The sequence below is a fragment of the Pecten maximus genome, chromosome 12 (genome assembly GCF_902652985.1).
Source record: "Pecten maximus chromosome 12, xPecMax1.1, whole genome shotgun sequence".
Lineage (NCBI taxonomy): Eukaryota > Metazoa > Mollusca > Bivalvia > Pectinida > Pectinidae > Pecten > Pecten maximus.
The window spans coordinates 787,148-811,385 of NC_047026.1; the positions used below are offsets into that span (position 1 = coordinate 787,148).

The 24,238-nt window shown below is 37.9% G+C and overlaps 1 protein-coding gene across 1 annotated transcript in view; it reads left to right on the plus strand.

Moving 5' to 3' along the window:
* Positions 1-24,238, plus strand: part of LOC117339250 (TBC1 domain family member 14-like) — a 55,611-nt gene that overhangs the window by 29,723 nt on the left and 1,650 nt on the right. Inside the window, exons 3-11 of the mRNA XM_033900729.1 lie at positions 2,619-2,701; positions 12,544-12,661; positions 13,433-13,539; positions 15,381-15,473; positions 15,847-15,941; positions 16,964-17,035; positions 17,914-18,042; positions 19,093-19,202; positions 20,699-20,802. Of these exons, the coding sequence (XP_033756620.1) occupies positions 2,619-2,701; positions 12,544-12,661; positions 13,433-13,539; positions 15,381-15,473; positions 15,847-15,941; positions 16,964-17,035; positions 17,914-18,042; positions 19,093-19,202; positions 20,699-20,802 (911 nt within the window). The remainder of the gene's footprint in view (positions 1-2,618; positions 2,702-12,543; positions 12,662-13,432; positions 13,540-15,380; positions 15,474-15,846; positions 15,942-16,963; positions 17,036-17,913; positions 18,043-19,092; positions 19,203-20,698; positions 20,803-24,238) is intronic.

Sequence of the window (24,238 nt, forward strand, 5' to 3'; positions counted from 1 at the left end):
GAATATATACCTCATTAGTATACCTTAAACAGACCCATGTAAGTAGTTTACGAGGCTGAGTATATACCTCATTAGTATACCTTAAACAGGCCCATGTAAGTAGTTTACGAGGCTGAATATATACCTCATTAGTGTACCTTAAACAGGCCCATGTAAGTAGTTTACGAGGCTGAATATATACCTCATTAGTGTACCTTAAACAGGCCCATGTAAGTAGTTTACGAGGCTGAATATATACCTCATTAGTATACCTTAAACAGGCTCATGTAAGTAGTTTACGAGGCTGAATATATACCTCATTAGTATACCTTAAACAGACCCCTGTATGTAGTTTACGAGGCTGAATATATACCTCATTAGTATACCTTAACAGGCCCATGTAAGTAGTTACAAGGCTGAATATATACCTCATTAGTATACCTTAAACAGGCCCATGTAAGTAGTTTACGAGGCTGAATATATACCTCATTAGTATACCTTAAACAGGCCCATGTAAGTAGTTTACGAGGCTGAATATATACCTCATTAGTATACCTTAAACAGGCCCATGTAAGTAGTTTACGAGGCTGAATATATACCTCATTAGTATACCTTAAACAGACCCATGTTAGTAGTTTACGAGGCTGAATATATACCTCATTAGTATATCTTAAACAGGCCAATGTAAGTAGTTTACGAGGCTGAATATATACCTCATTAGTATACCTTAAACAGGCCCATGTAAGTAGTTTACGAGGCTGAATATATACCTCATTAGTATACCTTAAACAGACCCATGTAAGTAGTTTACGAGGCTGAATATATACCTCATAAGTATATCTTAAACAGGCCAATGTAAGTAGTTTACGAGGCTGAATATATACCTCATTAGTATACCTTAAACAGACCCATGTTAGTAGTTTACGAGGCTGAATATATACCTCATTAGTATATCTTAAACAGGCCAATGTAAGTAGTTTACGAGGCTGAATATATACCTCATTAGTATACCTTAAACAGGCCCATGTAAGTAGTTTATGAGGCTGAATATATACCTCATTAGTATACCTTAACAGACCCATGTAAGTAGTTTACGAGGCTGAATATATACCTCATTAGTATACCTTAAACAGGCCCATGTAAGTAGTTTACGAGGCTGAATATAGTAGTTTACGAGGCTGAATATATACCTCATTAGTATACCTTAAACAGGCCCATGTAAGTAGTTTACGAGGCTGAATACAGGCCCATGTAAGTAGTTTATGAGGCTGAATATATACCTCATTAGTATACCTTAACAGACCCATGTAAGTAGTTTACGAGGCTGAATATATACCTCATTAGTATACCTTAAACAGGCCCATGTAAGTAGTTTACGAGGCTGAATACAGGCCCATGTAAGTAGTTTATGAGGCTGAATATATACCTCATTAGTATACCTTAACAGACCCATGTAAGTAGTTTACGAGGCTGAATATATACCTCATTAGTATACCTTAAACAGGCCCATGTAAGTAGTTTACGAGGCTGAATATATACCTCATTAGTATACCTTAAACAGGCCCATGTAAGTAGTTTACGAGGCTGAATATATACCTCATTAGTATACCTTAAACAGGCCCATGTAAGTAGTTTACGAGGCTGAATATATACCTCATTAGTATACCTTAAACAGGCCCATGTAAGTAGTTTACGAGGCTGAATACAGGCCCACGTAAGTAGTTTACGAGGCTGAATACAGGCCCATGTAAGTAGTTTACGAGGCTGAATATATACCTCATAAGTATACCTTAAACAGGCCCATGTAAGTAGTTTACGAGGCTGAATATATACCTCATTAGTATACCTAAAACAGACCCACATCAGTAGTAGGATGTATATAGACCCTATAAGTATACCTAAAACAGGCCCACATAACTAGTATGATGTTTATAGACCCTGTAAATACGACTAAATGTGCTTCAGTGAGGTAGCACTATAAAGTGGCAAAAATTCCGGATTACCACAAGGAGACTTGACACAAACATACCCCAGCCTCCCAAAACAAACATATAGCACGCACAGGAGGCCGTCCTTAAATGACCTTAGATGTTTAACAAATAAAACCAAACCTAAAAGAGGCCCATTTAGTATAATTAGACTGAATATGTGACCCAGTGACCCAGTTATTAGGCCTTAAGCTGGCCATTGTAATACGTGGGTCATATTTTGTTAGTAAGCCTTAACCCCCTTTGTAAGTGGTAGGCTAATTGAAGGTAGTAAGCCTTAACCCCCTTTGTAAGTGGTAGGCTAATTGAAGGTAGTAAGCCTTAACCCCCTTTGTAAGTGGTAGGCTAATTGAAGGTAGTAAGCCCTAACCCCCTTTGTAAGTGGTAGGCTAATTGAAGGTAGTAAGCCCTAACCCCCTTTGTAAGTGGTAGGCTAATTGAAGGTAGTAAGCCCTAACCCCCTTTGTAAGTGGTAGGCTAATTGAAGGTAGTAAGCCCTAACCCCCTTTGTAAGTGGTAGGCTAATTGAAGGTCTATACACTAATGTTATCCCAATGTAAATGGAAGGCTGAGACCCATGTAAGCTGTGTCCTACCATCTATACCACCCTATGTGGTATGTGTTGATTAATTTTACCCTGTATATAAACAGGAACCTGCCTACAAAAGATCCCGAGGAAGCGGAGAGACATCGACAGCAGTATGAGACCATGATTGAGGCAGCCAAGAAAAAAGGTAGGTTTGACATGGATCTGTCTACAACATCAAAACAGCAGCCTGTGTATGAGATATTATATACAACAGTTTTATAAGGAGTTTTGTCTGGAGAAGCTCCACAAGCCAGATCTGATTGTTTCCTTCATAAAGACTTCTTATTTAATGTCTACTCTCTATCATAGAGGGTCTGACATGATTGTCTGATCTACTCTCTATCATAGAGGGTCTGACATGATTGTCTGATCTACTCTCTATCATAGAGGGTCTGACATGATTGTCTGATCTACTCTCTATCATAGAGGGTCTGACATGATTGTCTGATCTACTCTCTATCATAGAGGGTCTGACATGATTGTCTGATCTACTCTATATCATAGAGGGTCTGATGACATGATTGTCTGATCTACTCTCTATCATAGAGGGTCTGACATGATTGTCTTATCTCATAGAACTCATTAAGGACAATAGAATTGAAGGAATAACAGGAACTTTATCCAAATTGGTATAAAGTATCTTTTGGGGAAAAGGAACATGTCTTGTATGAAAGGTTGGTCTGACCCCCATTGGTGCAGAGCTCAGTATGGGAAAATAGCGAACTGTTTGAAATCATTCATTGCAGAATTGTAGTGTTTTGCCATATTGACTGAAATATCCAGGTGAGCAATACAGGCCCTCTGGGCCTCTTGTGTTGTTTTCTTGTTGGCCCAAATTGAAGTGTGCAGTGCCTCTGATGGCAAAAGGTAGGAGGACGGATCTCAGTGTTACAAGAAAACTCACAGTGTCGGTCGTCTGTGTCCGGTCAGGGAATCGAACCCCTGAAGTTATAAAAATATACACAGAAGTCGAAGTTCTCTATTATTACACTAGACTTGTGCATGAAAAGCCAGAGTGAAAATCTCTGTGCATTGACATAATCAACACCATCACCATTATCTCCAACTGTACGGTAACGACTGGAGCTTTTCTGTCGTCACTGTTCAGTAATGACTTGAGCTATCCTGTAGACATCTCATTTAAACGCGACTTTTAATGCCATTTCTAGTCTACAGTTCTCCCTAGATCTGCGGCAAATGATTTTTTCTTTTCATAGTAATGTTCGCTTGATTGGATTTTGACTACTGACCTTTATTGAGGCGTGTTTGTTGTGAATGAAGGATGACAAGGATTGTAGTTAGAGATGGGATGATGGAGGTTTTCTTGGCTCAGAAGATGTTTTAATGCTTTACAAGGATTATTAGACTTTTTACCATATATTGAATCAATCGGGGAAATATTTGAGGTTTAATTTGAATATCTTCAATTTTGATTGTGAATTTATTCTGGTTTATAATACCATTCACCTTGTACTGAAATATATTCAAAGTGGAATGTTCTTATTGGAATTATAAAAAAACAAACCTAACAAGTATGATTTCCATCACACATTACAATATATTGTCTATAACTGAGGCTTCCAGCATGTAATTATTAAACTTGATATAACCAAATGTTTGTGGTGTGATGACCTTGTAAAAGTATACGGGTATGATATTGTTGTGTATAGAAAATAGTAATGTATTGATATATGAGATGAGAATCCTATCTGCCACATCTGTCTGTCCTCCCCTTGACCTTGATCAATTTTACCTGTTATTTTCCCTACACAGGTAAACCCTCCAGTGCTATATACATAGCTTTGAACGCTATCTCGGTCACTGGCTCTCCATGCTCATAACATACTTAGCTTGTTGAAGCATTCATTTGTACACTTTATTTTGTATCGACGTTTGATTGATTAAATCAGATAATTTTATTAATTACATTTGATGACAGTTAATCATAGGAATATCAATAAATACGTACTGGGTCAGGAGATCTAGGACTGGTGTAACCATGGTAAAGATCTGGGACTGGTGTAACCATGGTAAAGATCTAGGACTGGTGTGACCATGGTAAAGATCTAGGACTGGTGTGACCATGGTAAAGATCTAGGACTGGTGTAACCATGGTAAAGATCTAGGACTGGTGTGACCATGGTAAAGATCTAGGACTGGTGTGACCATGGTAAAGATCTAGGACTGGTGTGACCATAGTAAAGATCTAGGACTGGTGTAACCATGGCAAAGATCTAGGACTGGTGTGACCATGGTAAAGATCTAGGACTGGTATAACCATGGCAAAGATCTAGGACTGGTGTGACCATGGTAAAGATCTAGGACTGGTGTAACCATGGCAAAGATCTAGGACTTTTGTAACCATGGTAAAGATGTAGGACTGCTACATAACCACAGAAAAAATCTAGGACTGATGTAACCATGATAAAGATCTAGGACTTTTGTAACCATGGTAAAGATCTTGGACGACTTTATTACCACAGTAAAGATCTAGGACTGATGTAAACATGGTAAAGATCTAGGACTTTTGTAACCACAGTAAAGATCTTGGACTGCTATATTACCACCGTAAAGATCTAGGACTTTTGTAACCATGGTAAAGATCTTGGACGACTATATTACCACAGTTAACATCTAGGACTTGTGTAACCATGGTAAAGGTCTTGAACTGCTATATAACCACAGTAAAGATCTAGGACTTTTGTAACCATGGTAAAGATCTTGGACGACTATATTACCACAGTTAACATCTAGGACTTGTGTAACCATGGTAAAGGTCTTAGACTGCTATTTAACCACAGTAAAGATCTAGGACTGGTGTAACCATGGTAAAGATCTTAGACTGCTATTTAACCACAGTTAACATCTAGGACTTTTGTAACCACAGTAAAGATTTTAGACTGGGGTAATCCTTGTAAATATCTAGGACTTTTATAACCATGGTAAAGATCTAGGATTGGTACAATATCACCATGGTAAAAATCTAGGATTGCTATAACTGGTTTACATGAGTTTTGAAAAATGCTTGAATCACCTTATACATGTATTTCTTTACATTGGTCAGTTGTCTTTTTATCTTGAAGTGTATGACCAGATATTTGATTTCATCATGTGATATCACCTAATACAAAGAAAATGCAACTTCACTTTAAAGTGATTCATATCTTGTTGTGTGTGCTATGTGCCATAACATGCAGTTGTTGAAGTATAAACCTGGCAAATTACTTGTTTTGTGATTCTAGATTCCTATGAAGTAAGTAAAAAGTGTTAGCAGACTCTTATCATTATCTGATTAGGTTATCTTGGGGGGCGGGGGGGGGGGGGGGGGGGGGGGGGGGGGGGTGATAACACCTGAAAGAGTTTACTTAGCCGATCTTTACTGATTGTAATTAGCCCAGTGATGAGACAGACCTTGAACATGCATGTTGTATGTAGGGAAGAGGACAGGATTTCCTGGGGATGTTGGCCAAGACCACTATTTCTCGATAATTTTTTTTTCTTAATGTATTGAGTATCAAAAGTATCTAAAACATTTCAAGCATGTTATTTTATTCTGACTTTGAGGAGGTGATCTCTTATTTGATGTTGTTGTAGATCGCTATCTGTGGCATTTTGAAGGGATGCAACCATGTCTGTTGTAGATTGAATTACATAGAAATAATGTTGAAATATACATTTAATCAACCTTTAGTTTCTAGATTTCCAATATGTACTATATGACGAAAGTCTGATTATTAGCTCACCTAGTGGGCTTATTTATGCCATACATATCATCCATCGTCTTCATCTGTCCCTCAACAATTTAACAGATGCGACTTCTTAAATAACTGGTTGGAATCTAACCTAATTTGGAAGCATCTGTAAGTGATGCAGATTCAAAAGCTACAAAGGGTGGGTCTAACCCTCCGAGGCGGCTGAGGGGTATGGGCCAAAAGGGAGCAGTCAGATGGGGGTGAATCTGACCCTCCACGGAGACTGAGGGGTGGGGCCAAAAGGGAGCAGTCAGATGGGGGTGGGTCTGACCCTCCACGGAGACTGAGGGGTGGGGCCAAAAGGGAGCAGTCAGATGGGGGTGGGTCTGACCCTCCCAGGGGGCTGAGGAGTGGGGCCAAAAGGGAGCAGTCAGATGGGGGTGGATCTGACCCTCCACGGAGACTGAGGGGTGGGGCCAAAAGGGAGCAGTCAGATGGGGGTGGGTCTGACCCTCCCAGGGGGCTGAGGAGTGGGGCCAAAAGGGAGCAGTCAGATGGGGGTGGATCTGACCCTCCACGGAGACTGAGGGGTGGGGCCAAAAGGGAGCAGTCAGATGGGGGTGAATCTGACCCTCCCAGGGGGCTGAGGAGTGGGGCCAAAAGGGAGCAGTCAGATGGGGGTGGATCTGACCCTCCACGGAGACTGAGGGGTGGGGCCAAAAGGGAGCAGTCAGATGGGGGTGGATCTGACCCTCCACGGAGACTGAGGGGTATGGACCAAAAGGGAGCAGTCAGATGGGGGTGGATCTGACCCTCCCAGGGGGCTGAGGAGTGGGGCCAAAAGGGAGCAGTTAGGTGGGGTCGGGTCTGACTCTCCCAGGAGACTGAGGGGTGGGGCCAAAAGGGAGCAGTGTGATGGGGGTGGGTCTGACCCTTCCAGGGGGCTGAGGGGTGGGGCCAAAAGATAGCAGTCTGATGGGGTTAAGTCTGACCCTCCCAGGAGGCTGAGGGGTGGGGCCAAAAGGGAGCAGTCTAATTGGGGTGGGTCTGACACTCCCAGGAGGCTGAGGGGTGGGGCCAAAAGGGAGCAGTCTAATGGGGGTGGGTCTGACACTTCCAGGAGGCTGAGGGGTGGGGCCAAAAGGGAGCAGGTTGGTGGGGGTCGGTCTGGCAGTAAAAACTTCAATCTTTGAATAGTTGTAGCAAGCAGTTGATAAACTTGTAAAGTTTTGTTAATTGAACATAACACATTAACGAACAATCTGACTTTTGATGAAATAATCTACATAGCTTATAATACAGTCTGTACATGAGCGATGACAAATAGCATTAAAACTTAGCTTCAGGCTTGTATTTACTTAATTGGATATTTAATTTCTCTTGACAAAGTGAATGTTGGAAATGACATTGGAATACACTGAACAACTATTGACATCATTAATAGCTGAGACCTTTGTCGGGTTCATAGCGGTGAAAGGTGACTTACTATTGCTGAATGGACATCAGCCATATAGATTTCTTGATAGAAGTCAACCAGTGATTGGGTCAAGTTTGGATTGTTTAAAAACAGTGTAGTTTTGAAACATTTGGTTACTTTCTAGGTCACAGTGGTCAAATGTTCTGAAATATTTAAAAGACTCCTCAATAACAAATAAAAAGAAAAAAAGAAGAAGAAAAACAAAAGGCCCAGAGCTTTATGTTTGGCATGTTACATGCTGGAATGAAAGGCAACCAGATTTTGTGAATGAATGACCTTGACTTACACTAAAAAGGCTTAGAGTGATGAATTCTCAGTTTAATGCCAGGTGAGCTATACATGCCCATTGGGCCTCCTGTATCAAATCTATAGCCTACCATCATCCTATGGCGAGTTATTAAAATTACCCTGGGTCCATGGTCTGTCGTCCGTCCGTCCGTCATCCATCCATCCAACTGTTAACAATCCTTTTTGTTGCTATTTCTTAAAAAGTACTGGATAGTTTTGCCAATTAAATGGACTTTTGATTAGAAAAACAAAATAGCCAACACGCGACCATCTTAGATTTTAAGAATTGCATTTTGTTATCGCTATTTCTTGAAAAGCACTGAAGGGATATTTCTCAAAAGTGATTAGTAGGTTCACCTTGTGTCAATTTTAGCTCACCTCACCCTTCATTGGCCTGAAGGGCCTCTGAGCTTCTGCAATGGTGCAGCATCCGGCATCCGTCAACATTACCTTTAAATCCCTTCTTGTCCTGAACTCCTGAATTGATTTTAATGAAATTTGATCTGGAGCATTATTGGGCAAAGGAGACCAAATTGTTGTTTAAACTGAGGGTGTGGCTCCACTAGTACTGGAGGGGCGAGGCCCAATAGAGGAAATTGTTGTAAATCCCTACTAGTCCTGAACACTTAAATGGATTTTGATGAAATTTAGACTTCACATGTAGGTTCCACTTGTTCTTGTTAAATCGCTAATAGTCCTGAATGCTTGAATGGATTTTGATGAAGTTTAGTCTCGAGCATTATTTGCCAAATGAGATGGTGTGGCTTCCCAGTGGCCGAAGGGGCAGGAGCCAAAAGGGGAAAGATACAACTCATTTTATTGCCACTAGTGCTGAAGGCCTGAGTTGGATTTTGATGAAATTTGGACAGAACCATTATTGTGTAAAGGCAATCCCTTTTCTTATAAACAGAGGTTGTGTCTGCCCTAGGGCTGGAGGGGCAGGGGCCAATATGAAAAATAGAGGTAATTTGTTCTTCCTTTAAATCTCTTGAATGACAATGGATTTTGATGAAATTTGGTCTTGAGCATTATTGGAGCATCAAGCAGATCCAATGTTGAATAATCAGGAGTGTAGCTCCCATGATGCCTAGGGAGGGAGTCCAGTATAGGTGAAATATGACAAAATATTTAATATCCTTCACATTTGGTTTGAACTGTTGTTTGGAGAGGCAAGTCTCAAATTAAATGAGAGTATTTTTACATTTACTAGAATATCCAGGTGAACAATGCAGGCCCTCTTGACCTCTTGTTAAGAGCATGCCTCCTTTAGTATATTACCAGAAATTGCTTATTTTGTATGTGGGTTCCTCAGAGAGTAGCTTAGGTTGCTTAGTTATGATTGAAGGTAACTTATATGACTGAATATATTAAGAGTTGTTGCCCTTCTTTCTTTTTCATTCTGAAGTTTTGGGTACATACAGGAATATTGATAGCTTTAAGTAAATAAATCTACCCTTTTTATTTTGTATTCAATATACATCTCAAAACCTGAACAATAATTTTATTAGTTTTGGTGTTAAAATTTTCTGTGTTTTGTTAATTTCTTGCATTGGAAATACTAATATTCTAGAGTGTTTTTTTATCTTTTAATGTCTTCATTGGTCTGGAATGCTTATTGAGAAAATTGTTTTTTATGCTCGCATGGTATATCTATGACAATATCATCACAATCAATACTAGAAAGCGACAACAGGCATAGAGCATCTGCTATCTCAATAACACAGACCTTCCTGTTGGCTAGTTAGATAACAAGTGAGTTACAAGCTCCTGTTTACAAAGTACATGTAGCATTGTCAGCTTAATTAAATGTAGTAAACCTCTATACACAACAATGACCTTGACTTTGCTTACCATACATTGAACTATAATGCCAGTATTATATTAAAATATTGCTGTAAGCTCATCGATCACTTTAAAAAATATATCATAGACATTGCTGTAAGCTCACCTTACACTAAACCCTGATGCCAGTATTATACAGACATTGCTGTAAGCTTCACCTCACACTAAACTCTGATGCCAGTATTATACAGACATTGCTGTAAGCTTACCTCACACTAAACTCTGATGCCAGTATTATACAGACATTGCTGTAAGCTCACCTCACACTAAACCCTGATGCCAGTATTATACAGACATTGCTGTAAGCTTACCTCACACTAAACTCTGATGCCAGTATTATACAGACATTGCTGTAAGCTTACCTCACACTAAACCCTGATGCCAGTATTATACAGACATTACTGTAAGCTTACCTTCACACTAAACCCTGATGCCAGTATTATACAGACATTGCTGTAAGCTTACCTCACACTAAACCCTGATGCCAGTATTATACAGACATTGCTGTAAGCTTACCTCACACTAAACTCTGATGCCAGTATTATACAGACATTGCTGTAAGCTCACCTGACACTAAACCCTGATGCCAGTATTATACCTGTAGACATTACTGTAAGCTCACTGTAAACCGTGATGCCAGTATTATTGACAGACCCCGACTTTGTTTATGTGTTCCGGGAGATCAGGACCGGCTATGATACCAGACACCTTGCTATGGGACTCATTATGAACACAAAGTGAAATAATTTGTTTGCCAGTAGCCTGAAGGTGTTTTGTGGTAAACTGATCCCTGGTATTGATCAGGAGTTGTCCTGGTCCTGATGCTGACAGCAGTCATGCTCCAAATAAAACCCTGTCATATTCATTTCCAATCTGCAGCCAATAAATCCTTTAATATCTACAAATCATTAATGTGGATTCCAACGATGATTCTGAGGTGATATTGATGGCAGATCTCTGTTGAATATCTTCTGAATGAGGACAAGTTGATGTGGTCAGGTAGGGGTTCTGTAACCCATTGGTTGTAATATTGTTAGTTTTTTGTAGCATAGACAAAACGAAAGACAAATGTACGTATATGGGTCTGTATACTATTTAATTAGTAAACTGTTGATAATTATTTGGATATCAGTACTGGAAAATGATCATTATTTCTCAGCTAAGACAAAATTTATCATTATGTCCCAGTTTTACGTAATGTAAGATAATGTGTGTAGGTTATGTAAAAATATATTATATGGTAAATATTCAAACTGGTTGATTACAACATAAAGGATGCACTCTGGTGAAGTTGTCACAATGTTAACAAAACCATGTTGGCCAAGTAACTCTTTGGTGAATCAAAATGATGTCAACTTTAATCTGAAAGTTGGAAATAGGACATAATATAAAGTTACTAGGAAAGACTAATTATAAGTAGTAATTAGCTCACCAGACTAATTATAAGTAGTAATTAGCTCACCTGTCGAAGAGAGGGTGAGCTTATGTTGAGTTTATGGTGCAGGTGTTGAAAAGCATCAGTAAACTCCTTTATAAGTGTACTATGGTTCTAAGATTTGGTTTGAGGGTTGTGTGGAAGTTAACTATTATTTCGTGAAGTCAAAATTATTTTCGTTTTTTGCCCGGAGGAAATACTAATGCAATATCCAAATCAACTAGACTTTGATATAACTACTGATATGTCAATTCCAAAGTTTTTAAATATTAACAAACCAATCCTTGTGCCATTTCAACACTCCTGGAAAATAAAGTGCCTACTCACATCAAGACAAATATTCTCTGTGACGATTTTGAGACATTTTACAGTATGTATGGAAAACTTTTGAGGTATCCTGAAATCTGGGTCATCCTAGGTCCTGAATTTAAAACATAGGGTATTTGAAAACCCAATGGGTCAATGTGGTTATTTAATCTGGGTGGTCCAAAAAAAAATGGGTAATACCAGGGAAATCAGGTGAGTTTGTAACACGCATTCTATAAAATTTTGAATGAGCATCAATTCTGCAATAGTTGAATGTGAAGTTGATATTTTAGTATTCCGGGATAAACCTTATGAAGTAGGGCTCTCATGGGTTCAGAATTTTAGCCCCCTCACAACTTTTCTAATTTTGAAAGTGCATGTGCAACAGAAAATGTGCCATAATATAATCTTATAGCCTCTTGTGTATATACATACATCAGGAAAGCTTACATGTCAACATAAACAAAATCTCTAACAATAAAATTTATAATATTATGTTGCATTTGAACATGTTGCACATAGATTGATATTATCTCGGTGGGAACAGAATAAATCATTGAGAGATTGTATATTTTCCTCTTTTGACAAGTACCTGGGTACTCAACAATATGTAGTTCAGTAAAAATGCTAATAAGTGCTATTTCCTTGTCCTGCGGTAAACCAAGCCCATAAAATGTTCTTATTAATGGGTAAATCTGATAATATTCAGAATCTTAGGCTAAAATACATCTATACATAAATGATAAATACCTGTATTCCGAATGAAACAGTAATATCAGTAAAATTATCTTACAAGCACACAGCTTGTTACTGCCCCAGATCAACAGAATTGGCATAAAAGACGCACTGCCTGCCACAGGTGATTGGTTTGTGATGTAAACGTTGGACAGGGTATCACTCACATTAAGTTGTATCCTATCTGATGTTGTATTGTTTTATCTTTACAGAACAAAAAGATATCAAACAGAAGCGGAAACAACAAATGCAGCAAATCAAACAAGAGGACCAGCTATTAGCTGCAACAAAAAAATGGACCAACGAAATTCTGCCCAACTGGGATACAGCGTGCGTATTGTATTTTAAATTTATAGAATCTTTTTACCCCACTTAGATGTGAGACAGGGGGATCTCAACTATAGTGGGACGATTTAATAAAGGGGTGAGATGGGGAATTTCAATGAAAGGGGGGACGATTTAACAAATAGGCTGAGCGTTTAACAGCTTAAGAATCTCGCCCTTCATCGTCAGGAAAATGTTTAACACTTTTTAGGTCTCGACCCTTGACCTATTGCGATCACCTTTTGTCTGTGTCATTCGTTGTGCATCGTCCGTTGTAAATAAATAATTTACATTTTCAAATTCTACTTGATAACCATCTTGCTCAGGAACCTGATATTGGGTCTGAAGCATGCTGAGATGAAGGGCTACCATGCTTGTTCAAATGATCTACATTCAAGATCACAGGGGTCAAATATGCTAAAAGCTTTTTATGACTTCTTGATAACCAAGAGGCCCAGAGGCCTGATATTGGCCTTGCAGTATGCAGTATGGCCTTTATTCAATGTCACAGGGGTTAATTATGCTAAAATCAAAGACTTTAACACCTCAGGTGACTGTTTAGGTTCATCAGCCTCTTGTTATGTAAGAATTTTGATATTTTATGTTTCAAACATTTGATATTGTCTTATTCAAAACTTAATATGTTGAATGTGTGATCTGCAAAGCTCTTTATAATAAACTTTGTGGTCAAGCATGTTCTGGTTGAAAGATTGTGTGATGAAAACATGCCGAGATGTAACCAATGATGTATATATCAGTCACGGTTGGATTTGACAGGAAAGCTACTAAGAAAACCAGGGATCTGTGGTGGTTGGGGATCCCTCCAAGTGTTCGAGGCAAGGTGTGGAAACTGGCTATCGGCAACGACCTCAATCTTACACAAGGTATTCACATTTAAACTGATTTTAGAGAAAGTGTTAATAATTATTATTACGAAATTTGTGTATTACATATACGGGTATATGTTGAGGAAGATAATTTATGACTCTTGCTCTGTCTGGGCCTCAAACTCCCTCTCCTGTATCAAATGGATTTACAAAAATTAAGTAGAAATGAAGATTTGATATTTAAATAAAATTTCATATATATTTTACTAAAAAGTAGAGATATTTACACGATCTTCTATTTGATAGAGAAATAATGAATTTTAGTTAATGGAATGAAACTCCTATTAGACTATATGTCTGTTAGCCAATACTGTGTAGCCTGCCTACTATATTTTCTGTTGTTTCCTGGACTCTCTACATTATCTTATTTTATCAACATACCATTAAAATAAAAGGTCAGCTGTTCTGAACAAGTCCAAGTACCATATTTATCCTCAAGTGAGTTAGGTACCATGTTTATCCTCAAGTGAGTAAAGTACCATATTTATCCTCAAGTGAGTTAGGTACCATATTTATCATCAAGTGAGTTAGGTACCATATTTATCCTCAAGTGAGTTAGGTACCATATTTATCCTCAAGTGAGTTAGGTACCATATTTATCCTCAAGTGAGTTAGGTACCATATTTATCCTCAAGTGAGTTAGGTACCATATTTATCCTCAAGTGAGTTAGGTACCATATTCATCCTCAAGTGAGTTAGGTACCATATTTATCCTCAAGTGAGTTAGGTACCATATTTATCCTCAAGTGAGTTAGGTACCATATTTATCCTCAAGTGAGTTAGGTACCATATTTATCCTCAAGTGAGTAAAGTACCATATTTATCCTCAAGTGAGTTAGGTACCATATTTATCCTCAAGTGAGTTAGGTACCATATTTATCCTCAAGTGAGTTAGGTACCATATTTATCCTCAAGTGAGTTAGGTACCATATTTATCCTCAAGTGAGTTAGGTACCATATTTATCCTCAAGTGAGTAAAGTACCATATTTATCCTCAAGTGAGTTAGGTACCATATTTATCCTCAAATAATCCCACTCCCCCATTATAAAAGTATTTATACCCCCGCAACGAAGTTAGGGGGGTATACTGGAATAAAGTTGTCTGTCCGTCTGTCCATCCATCCGTCTGTCTGTCTGTAGACACATTTTGTCCGGACAACTCCTCCTAAACCAAAGGGCCGATTTCAGTGAAACTTCACACAAATATAGAGGACCATGTGTAGTTGTGCATGCCACTTTCTTTTTCTCAAAATTATGGTTGCTATGGCAACTGGTCACTATAAACAGGTTTTCCGATAAAAATGATAACTTTAAGTTTGTCCGGACAACTCCTACTAAAACCGAAGGGCCGATTTCAGTGAAACTTCACACAAATATAGAGGACCATGTGTAGATGTGCATGCCACTTTCTTTTTCTCAAAATTACGGTTGCTATGGCAAGTGGTCACTATAAACAGGTTTCCGATAAGAACCATAACTTTAAGTTTGTCCGGACAAATCCTCCTAAACCGAAGGGCCGATTTCAATGAAACTTCACACAAATATAGAGGACCATGTGTAGATGTGCATGCCACTTTCTTTTTCTAAAAATTATGGTTGCTATGGCAACTGGTCACTATATTACTGGGTTATCTTAGTAAACCTCTAATTAAGAGTTCCAATTCACCATTGACTCGTGCAGATTGCGGGGGTATTAGTCAGCCATCCTGGCGACAGTTCTAGTTAAAATTGAGGAGGGCACATTTGTAAACCACTTTTAGCTTACAATTCTAAGTGATGATTCTGCAAAAATAAAGAATAGGTTTAGGATAAACATGATTAATACTGTTGTTTTACAGAACTGTATGAGATTTGTGAAAGTCGAGCAGAAGATAGGATCCGTCTAACACTCACAGCATGTGATACCGGAGAGATATATGGTACCTCTGAGAGTGAGTACCTTATTGTATCATTTGTCACACGATCATTGGATATTAAATGGAATATGTTGATAGGATTTTCAGAGGCTAAAAAAACGTCTAGCACTGAATTACCAATAATGTTAGGGTCAATTATATAAAGAGGAGATAAGCGCTTTATTCAGACAAGTTTTCTTGTCGGATAAAAGTGTTTTTGCACTTGGGATTTTACAGATCATGGATTAAGTAGATAATTTGTTATTACTGTTCCAGTTTGGCTCTGAACAATTAAGTTTCTTATTTCATGTGTTTCTACTGATATATATCTATTTTATTCACTTTAAACAGAGACAATCATTAAAAACAATGATTTCCACTCTGATAATGTCCATATTGTAAATTTCAGCCTCATCTGAGCCTCCGTCCAGTAAAGAATCTAGCGTTGAACTCATCAAACTTGATGTATCACGAACATTCCCTCAGCTCTGTATATTTCAAAAGGTAAATGTTGATGAACTTCTCAAAGTAGACCTTGATGCCCTCATCTGGACCAAACTGATGCCATTAACTGATGCCATGGTGCATCGTCTATCGTCCGTCAACATTTCCTTTAAATTGTCACTGAATCATTGCATGGATTTTGATGAAATTTCGTCTGGAGCATTATTGGGCACAGAAGATCCAATGTATAAACAAGGGTATGGCTCCTCTGGGGCCATAGTAGATGGCTCCTCTGGGTCCATAATAAGATTGACCTTTATGATTTTTGATCTCTAGCATACGTCTGATTCCAAGTTGAAAATAAGGAAGAGATAAGCTAGCATTAGAGTTAGCTGAGAAATCCTTAACAAAAAACTCTGTTAGGGGTGGAGGGGTGGGGTCCGATAGGGGAAATGGAGATTAACCTTTTAATTTGCTACTAGTACTGCAAGACTGAATGGATTTTGATGAAATTTATTCTACAGTATAATCGGGCAATTAAGATCCAAGATTGTGAAAACAGGAGGGGTGCTCATTAGGGATATAGATGTAAATCTTTTAAATTGCTAGTTGTCCTGAACAACTGAATGAATTTAATGGACAATTATTAGGCAAAGGGGATCAAATATTATATAAATGAGGATTGAATCTCCCCTAAGGTCAGAGAGAGAGAAGGGGCCCAATATGGAAAATAAAGCAAAAATCTTAAAATCTTTATTCTTCTTTAAGAATGACAGGATTTAGTCCCCATTTTGTTTGAATCATTGTTGGGAGAGGCAGCTAAAGTAGGAAAATACTTAAAATATAACTTGTATGAGAGTATTTAGCTATGATTACTGAAATATCCAGGTGAGTATTGCAAGCCATTTGGGTTTCTTGTTTTATAAAAAGCTGATGAATGCAAAAAAAAGCTGTTGATATTTTCTATAAATCATGTATGCATAAAGCTTAACATGCTATTTGGTACTGGCTTTATTAGCATCAAAAGTGATAATAATTCTTCTCCAACTTCTTATAATCATTGTCATATGATTTCTCTACAGGGTGGACCATATCACGACCTGTTGCACAGTCTTCTTGGTGCTTACGCCTGCTACAGGCCTGACGTGGGTTATGTAAGTGTTGCTGTCTACACGTTTGTAGCCCCTAGCTTATGTCCGTCACACAGCCAATGTAAAAAAACACCAAGCAGAGGTAACATAAGTAACGCTTGCTGGCGAGCTATAAGAATATATGTGGGGTATTGGTCAATAAATGACCCACACACAAACTGTAATGAAATTTGACACTTCACTGATTGAGAGTGTGACACAATCCAGAAAAATCAACAGTTAATTCAAACCAATTAAATTGCTGTTGTGTGGCGAAGGTTTCATAGCATTCAGTGTGAAGGTTGATCATATTTGATAAACGCTTCATAAACTGCCTTTGATGTCAGCTGCACCAGTGATCTCTACTTGATAGTAAACAGACAGAGGGAATCTCTACTTGATAGTAAACAGACAGAGGGAATCTTGGACAGTGACAACAACGCTGAAAAGTAATACTATCATCTGAGCATCTAACAGGACAGATTATCTTTGGAAATGTTACCTATTGAATGGCGTTTTCAGATTTATTCTGTAGAAAAGTAGAGAAAAGATCAGTGTTACACGCATCCAATAAAGGGATTCAATGGTGAACTCCAGGGTCCTCATGGACCTTTTGTTTGTTACTGGCTGCTAATTATATATTACATTCCAAAGATGAGATTTACAGATCATTGGTCAGGCTTGAAATAAAAAAAATAATTACTAAGGGAGATAAGTGTTTTGGAAGGGAATAATTTTGCTATTGCAAAATCTTTTCCTCATATATATGTCTATGTTAATTTTTTGAGAATCGGACATTTTCACCCAGGTCATTTTGGATATATATGTTATTTAGGAGGAAGAAATAGCATTCCTGGCGAGATTTGGTTCAAGGGAGGTAACTCTCATCATTTTGCTTACAGGTACAGGGTATGTCTTTCATCGCAGCAGTACTTCTCCTCAACATGGATGTAGCTGATGCCTTCCTTGTGTTTGCTAATCTCCTTAACCGCCCCTGTCAAGTGGCCTTTTTTAGGATAGATGAGGAAATGGTTAGTATCGTTGTTCTTTGTCAGTTAATCGTAATCCTAAATATTCTACAGGTGAGGGTTTAATCTTAATCGTAAATGTTCTATGGTTTAGGGTTTAATCGTAATCGTAAATGTTCTACAGGTGAGGGGTTTAATCTTAATCGTAAATGTTCTACGGGTGAGGGTTTAATCTTAATCGTAAATGTTGTACGGGTGAGGGTTTAATCTTAATCATAAATGTTCTACGGGTGAGGGTTTAATCTTAATCGTAAATGTTCTACGGGTGAGGGTTTAATCTTAATCGTAAATGTTCTACAGGTGAGGGGTTTAATCTTAATCGTAAATGTTGTACGGGTGAGGGTTTAATCTTAATCGTAAATGTTGTACGGGTGAGGGTTTAATCTTAATCGTAAATGTTCTATGGTTTAATCGTAATCCTAAATATTCTATGGGTGAGGGTTTAATCGTAATCGTAAATGTTCTAGGGGTGAGGGTTTAATCTTAATCGTAAATGCTCTAGGGGTGAGGGTTTAATCATAATCGTAAATGTTCTACGGGTGAGGGGCTTGGGGTTCTCTTCATCAACCAACAACAACCAATAAATATATAAATAACAATTAAAATTCAAGAATATAATAAAAACCCTAACCCATCAAACACACTTACATAACACACAGTGACGTTACCGACACATAACACACAGTGACGTTACCGACACATAACACACAGTGACGTTACCGACACAACACACAGTGACGTTACCGACACATAACACACAGTGACGTTACCGACACATAACACACAGTGACGTTACCGACAGTGCATTACAGCAGCAGTCAACTCAAAATCAAAAGTAATTCCTGACAATATCCAGCGAGTTTATGCTGGTACAGAAACAGATAAAACATAAACCAAGGTAACTGATATACAGTGTACAATAGAGGGTCACACTAACAACGTTGTACATCCTGTTTTACTAGCTGTTACTAAGATATGAAAGAATCACTACATTAATTATAATCTAAAAAGTCCTTGAACAAATAAAATATTGTGTTTGTATAACTGTTGTAGATGAAGTCCTACTTTCAAACTTATGATGATCTTTTCCACGAAAATATGCCTTTACTGCACCGCCATTTTATGAAGAACAACGTAACACCAGATTTATACATTATAGACTGGTAAGTAGCCGTAACACCAGATTTATACATTATAGACTGGTAAGTAGCCGTAATTAAGATTTAAATCTGTAGCTGCTGGCATCGGAATTCTGACTCATGCCAAACTTACCATCTGCCACTGTTGCGAAAAATCCCAACGCATAGAGTTATGGGCACCTTTCTACCTTTCTGATTTTGTACTTACCCTTTTAAGCCACAATCATCAGATGGTGGGCTATTCAAATTGCCCTACGTCCATGGTCCGTGGTTGTTCCTCCGTCCGTCCCACTGTAAAAAACACTTTTTGCCAGAATTTTCATAAAGTACAGAATGGATCTTTCTCAAATTTCATATGTAGGTTTCCCTTGGTCCCTAGTTATACATATTGCATTTTGGGACCAATCGAAAAACAACATGGCCGATACGCAGCCATCTTAGATTTTGATAATTGAAGTTTATTATCGCTATTTCTCAGAAAGTACTGTAGGGATATTTCTCAAATTTCATATGTAAGTTCCCCTTGGTCCCTAGTTATGCATATTGCATTTTGGGACCGATTGGAAAAAAACATGGCCAACAGGCAGCCATCTTTGATTTTGACTATTGCAGGGTGCTCCTGCTATATTGTACTATATCAAATGTTTTGGAAGAAGAGTGAAAGAAGGAGAAAAAAGAGAAAATATCAGTAAATATGTTGAAAAGGGACTTCTATAACTCAACAATATAACTCAACAAAATTGCCCAAAAAATAAAAAGAAGTGGGCTCAGCCACACGAAAGCGAATATTGTATTCCCTAACATATCCATGTATAACGAGGAGTGATAAAGGTCCAGTTTGCTCTCTGTATTGTCTACTAGGTCAGCATTTCAATTTCACATGTGAGACAGATGATATTAATATCTATGTGAACAGAATCAAACATAAGCAATCTGAAGCTAGTGTCAAAATCGCAAAACCAGTGTCAGATATTTTCAGAACTTTCACTGAGTTGTCCGTAATAAATGCTGCGTCAGTAGTACCCACTCACAGGCACTCACCCAAGAGATGGCTTTGGACAGTTTCTAACTTAAATCAGCATACAGTATTTCCACTTGTATGATGAAATGGTGATTGCTATTAAAAAGTGCTTGAAAGCCAACTCCTGCCATTTAGGATTTTGAAATTTTGGATGGGAGACCCCTCTGAAAACCCAGGGGAGAGTATGAAAGGGGATCAGGCAGGGCTACCCTCGTACTCTTTACTTTGGCTCTTGCTTTGTTACTTTTGTTTTCTGAATATAAATGCATTATATGTGCTATCCCCAATATCATAGTGTCTGCCTGAATCAAAGATGCAATGTTTTTTATCTCTACTAGTGACACATCAGCTTCTGATTTTACAGACGACTTTCTGAACCGAAAAAAGTGATGAAAATGAGATTATGATGTAATTATATCTGTGTAGCATTGTCATTGAACACTAGATAACATGTATATATTTTTTCTGATTGTGATTATATTGATGATTTGTGTTGTAGGATATTTACACTGTTCAGTAAGTCCCTACCCCTTGATGTGGCCTGTCGAGTGTGGGACATGTTTTGTCGGGACGGCGAAGAGTTCCTATTCCGCACAGCACTAGGTAACCATCAAAATAAATATGTGAGGGACCCTGAATAAATTCCTCTATTACGAGACTGCCTCTCAACCTAGACCCTGTATTATATATCCCAGACCTGTATTATATACCAGACCTGTATTACATACCCCAGACCTGTATTATATATCCCAGACCTGTATTATATACCCCAGACGTGTATTATATACCCCAGACCTGTATTATATATCTCAGACCTGTATTATATACCCCAGACCTGTATTATATACCCCAGACCTGTATTATATACCCCAGACCTGTATTATATATCCCAGACCTGTATTATATATCCCAGACCTGTATTATATACCCCAGACCTGTATTATATATCCCAGACCTGTATTATATACCCCAGACCTGTATTATATATCTCAGACCTGTATTATATATACCAGACCTGTATTATATATACCAGACCTGTATTATATACCCCAGACCTGTACTATATACCCCAGACCTATATTATATACCCCAGACCTGTATTATATACCCCAGACCTGTATTATATATCCCAGACCTGTATTATATACCCCAGACCTGTATTATATACCCCAGACCTATATTATATACCCCAGACCTGTATTATATATCCCAGACCTGTATTATATACCCCAGACCTGTATTATATACCCCAGACCTATATTATATACCCCAGACCTGTATTATATATCTCAGACCTGTATTATATATCTCAGACCTGTATTATATACCCCAGACCTGTATTATATATCTCAGACCTGTATTATATACCCCAGACCTGTATTATATATCTCAGACCTGTATTATATACCCCAGACCTGTATCATATACCCCAGACCTGTATTATATACCCCAGACCTGTATTATATATCTCAGACCTGTATTATATACCCCAGACCTGTATAATATATCTCAGACCTGTGTTATATACCCCAGACCTGTATTATATATCTCAGACCTGTGTTATATACCCCAGACCTGTATTATATACCCCAGACCTGTATTATATATCTCAGACCTGTATTATATATCCCAGACCTGCATTATATACCCCAGACCTGCATTATATACCAGACCTGTATTATATACCCCAGACCTGCATTATATACCCAAGACCTGTATTATATATCTCAGACCTGTATTATATACCCCAGACCTGTATTATATATCACAGACCTATATTATATACCCCAGACCTGTATTATATACCCCAGACCTGTATTATATATCTCAGACCTGTATTATATACCCCAGACCTGTATTATATATTCCAGACCTGTATTATATATCCCAGACCTGTATTATATACCCCAGACCTGTATTATATATCTCAGACCTGTATTATATACCCCAGACCTGTATTATATATCCCAGACCTGTATTATATATCTCAGACCTATATTATATACCCCAGACCTGTATTATATATCCCAGACCTGTATTATATATCTCAGACCTGTATTATATACCCCAGACCTGTATTATATACCCCAGACCTGTATTATATATACCAGACCTGTATTATATATCCCAGACCTGTACTATATACCCCAGACCTGTATTATATATACCAGACCTGTATTATATACCCCAAACCTGTATTATATATCCCAGACCTGTGTTATATATCTCAGACCTATATTATATACCCCAGACCTGTATTATATATACCAGACCTGTATTATATATCTCAGACCTGTATTATATATCCCAGACCTGTATTATATACCCCAGACCTGTATTATATACCCCAGACCTATATTATATACCCCAGACCTGTATTATATATCTCATACCTGTATTATATATCTCAGACCTGTATTATATACCCCAGACCTGTATTATATATCTCAGACCTGTATTATATACCCCAGACCTGTATTATATATCTCAGACCTGTATTATATACCCCAGACCTGTATCATATACCCCAGACCTGTATTATATACCCAGACTGTATTATATATCCAGACCTGTATTATATACCCAGACCTGTATTAATATATCCAGACCTGTGTTATATACCCCAGACCTGTATTATATATCTCAGACCTGTGTTATATACCCCAGACCTGTATTATATACCCCAGACCTGTATTATATATCTCAGACCTGTATTATATATCCCAGACCTGTATTATATACCCCAGACCTGTATTATATACCCCAGACCTGTATTATATACCCCAGACCTGTACTATATACCCCAGACCTGTATTATATACCTCAGACCTGTATTATATATACCAGACCTGTATTATATATCTCAGACCTGTATTATATATCCCAGACATGTATTATATATCTCAGACCTGTATTATATATCTCAGACCTGTATTATATATCCCAGACCTATATTATATACCCCAGACCTGTATTATATATCCCAGACATGTATTATATCCCAGACCTGTATTATATATCTCAGACCTGTATTATATACCCCAGACCTGTATTATATATCCCAGACCTGTATTATATATACCAGACCTGTATTATATATACCAGACCTGTATTATATATCCCAGACCTGTATTATATATCTCAGACCTGTATTATATACCCCAGACCTGTATTATATATACCAGACCTGTATTATATATCCCAGACATGTATTATATACCTCAGACCTGTATTTTATATACCAGACCTGTATTATATATCCCAGACCTGTATTATATATCTCAGACCTGTATTATATATCCCAGACCTGTATTATATACCCCAGACCTGTATTATATATACCAGACCTGTATTATATACCCCAGACCTGTATTATATATACCAGACCTGTATTATATATCCCAGACCTGTATTATATACCCCAGACCTGTATTATATATCCCAGACCTGTACTATATATCCCAGACCTGTATTATATACCCCAGACCTGTATTATATACCCCAGACCTGTATTATATATCCCAGACCTGTATTATATACCCCAGACCTGTATTATATACCCCAGACCTATATTATATATCCCAGACCTGTATTATATATCCCAGACCTGTATTATATATCCCAGACCTATATTTTATACCCCAGACCTGTATTATATATCTCAGACCTGTATTATATACCCCAGACCTGTATTATATACCCCAGACCTGTATTATATATCTCAGACCTGTATTATATATCTCAGACCTGTGTTATATATCTCAGACCTATATTTTATACACCAGACCTGTATTATATATCCCAGACCTGTATTATATACCCCATACCTGTATTATATATCCCAGACCTATATTATATATCCCAGACCTGTATTATATATCCCAGACCTGTATTATATACCCCAGACCTGTATTATATACCCCAGACCTGTATTATATATCCCAGACCTATATTATATATCCCAGACCTGTATTATATATCCCAGACCTGTACTATATACCCCAGACCTGTACTATATACCCCAGACCTATATTATATA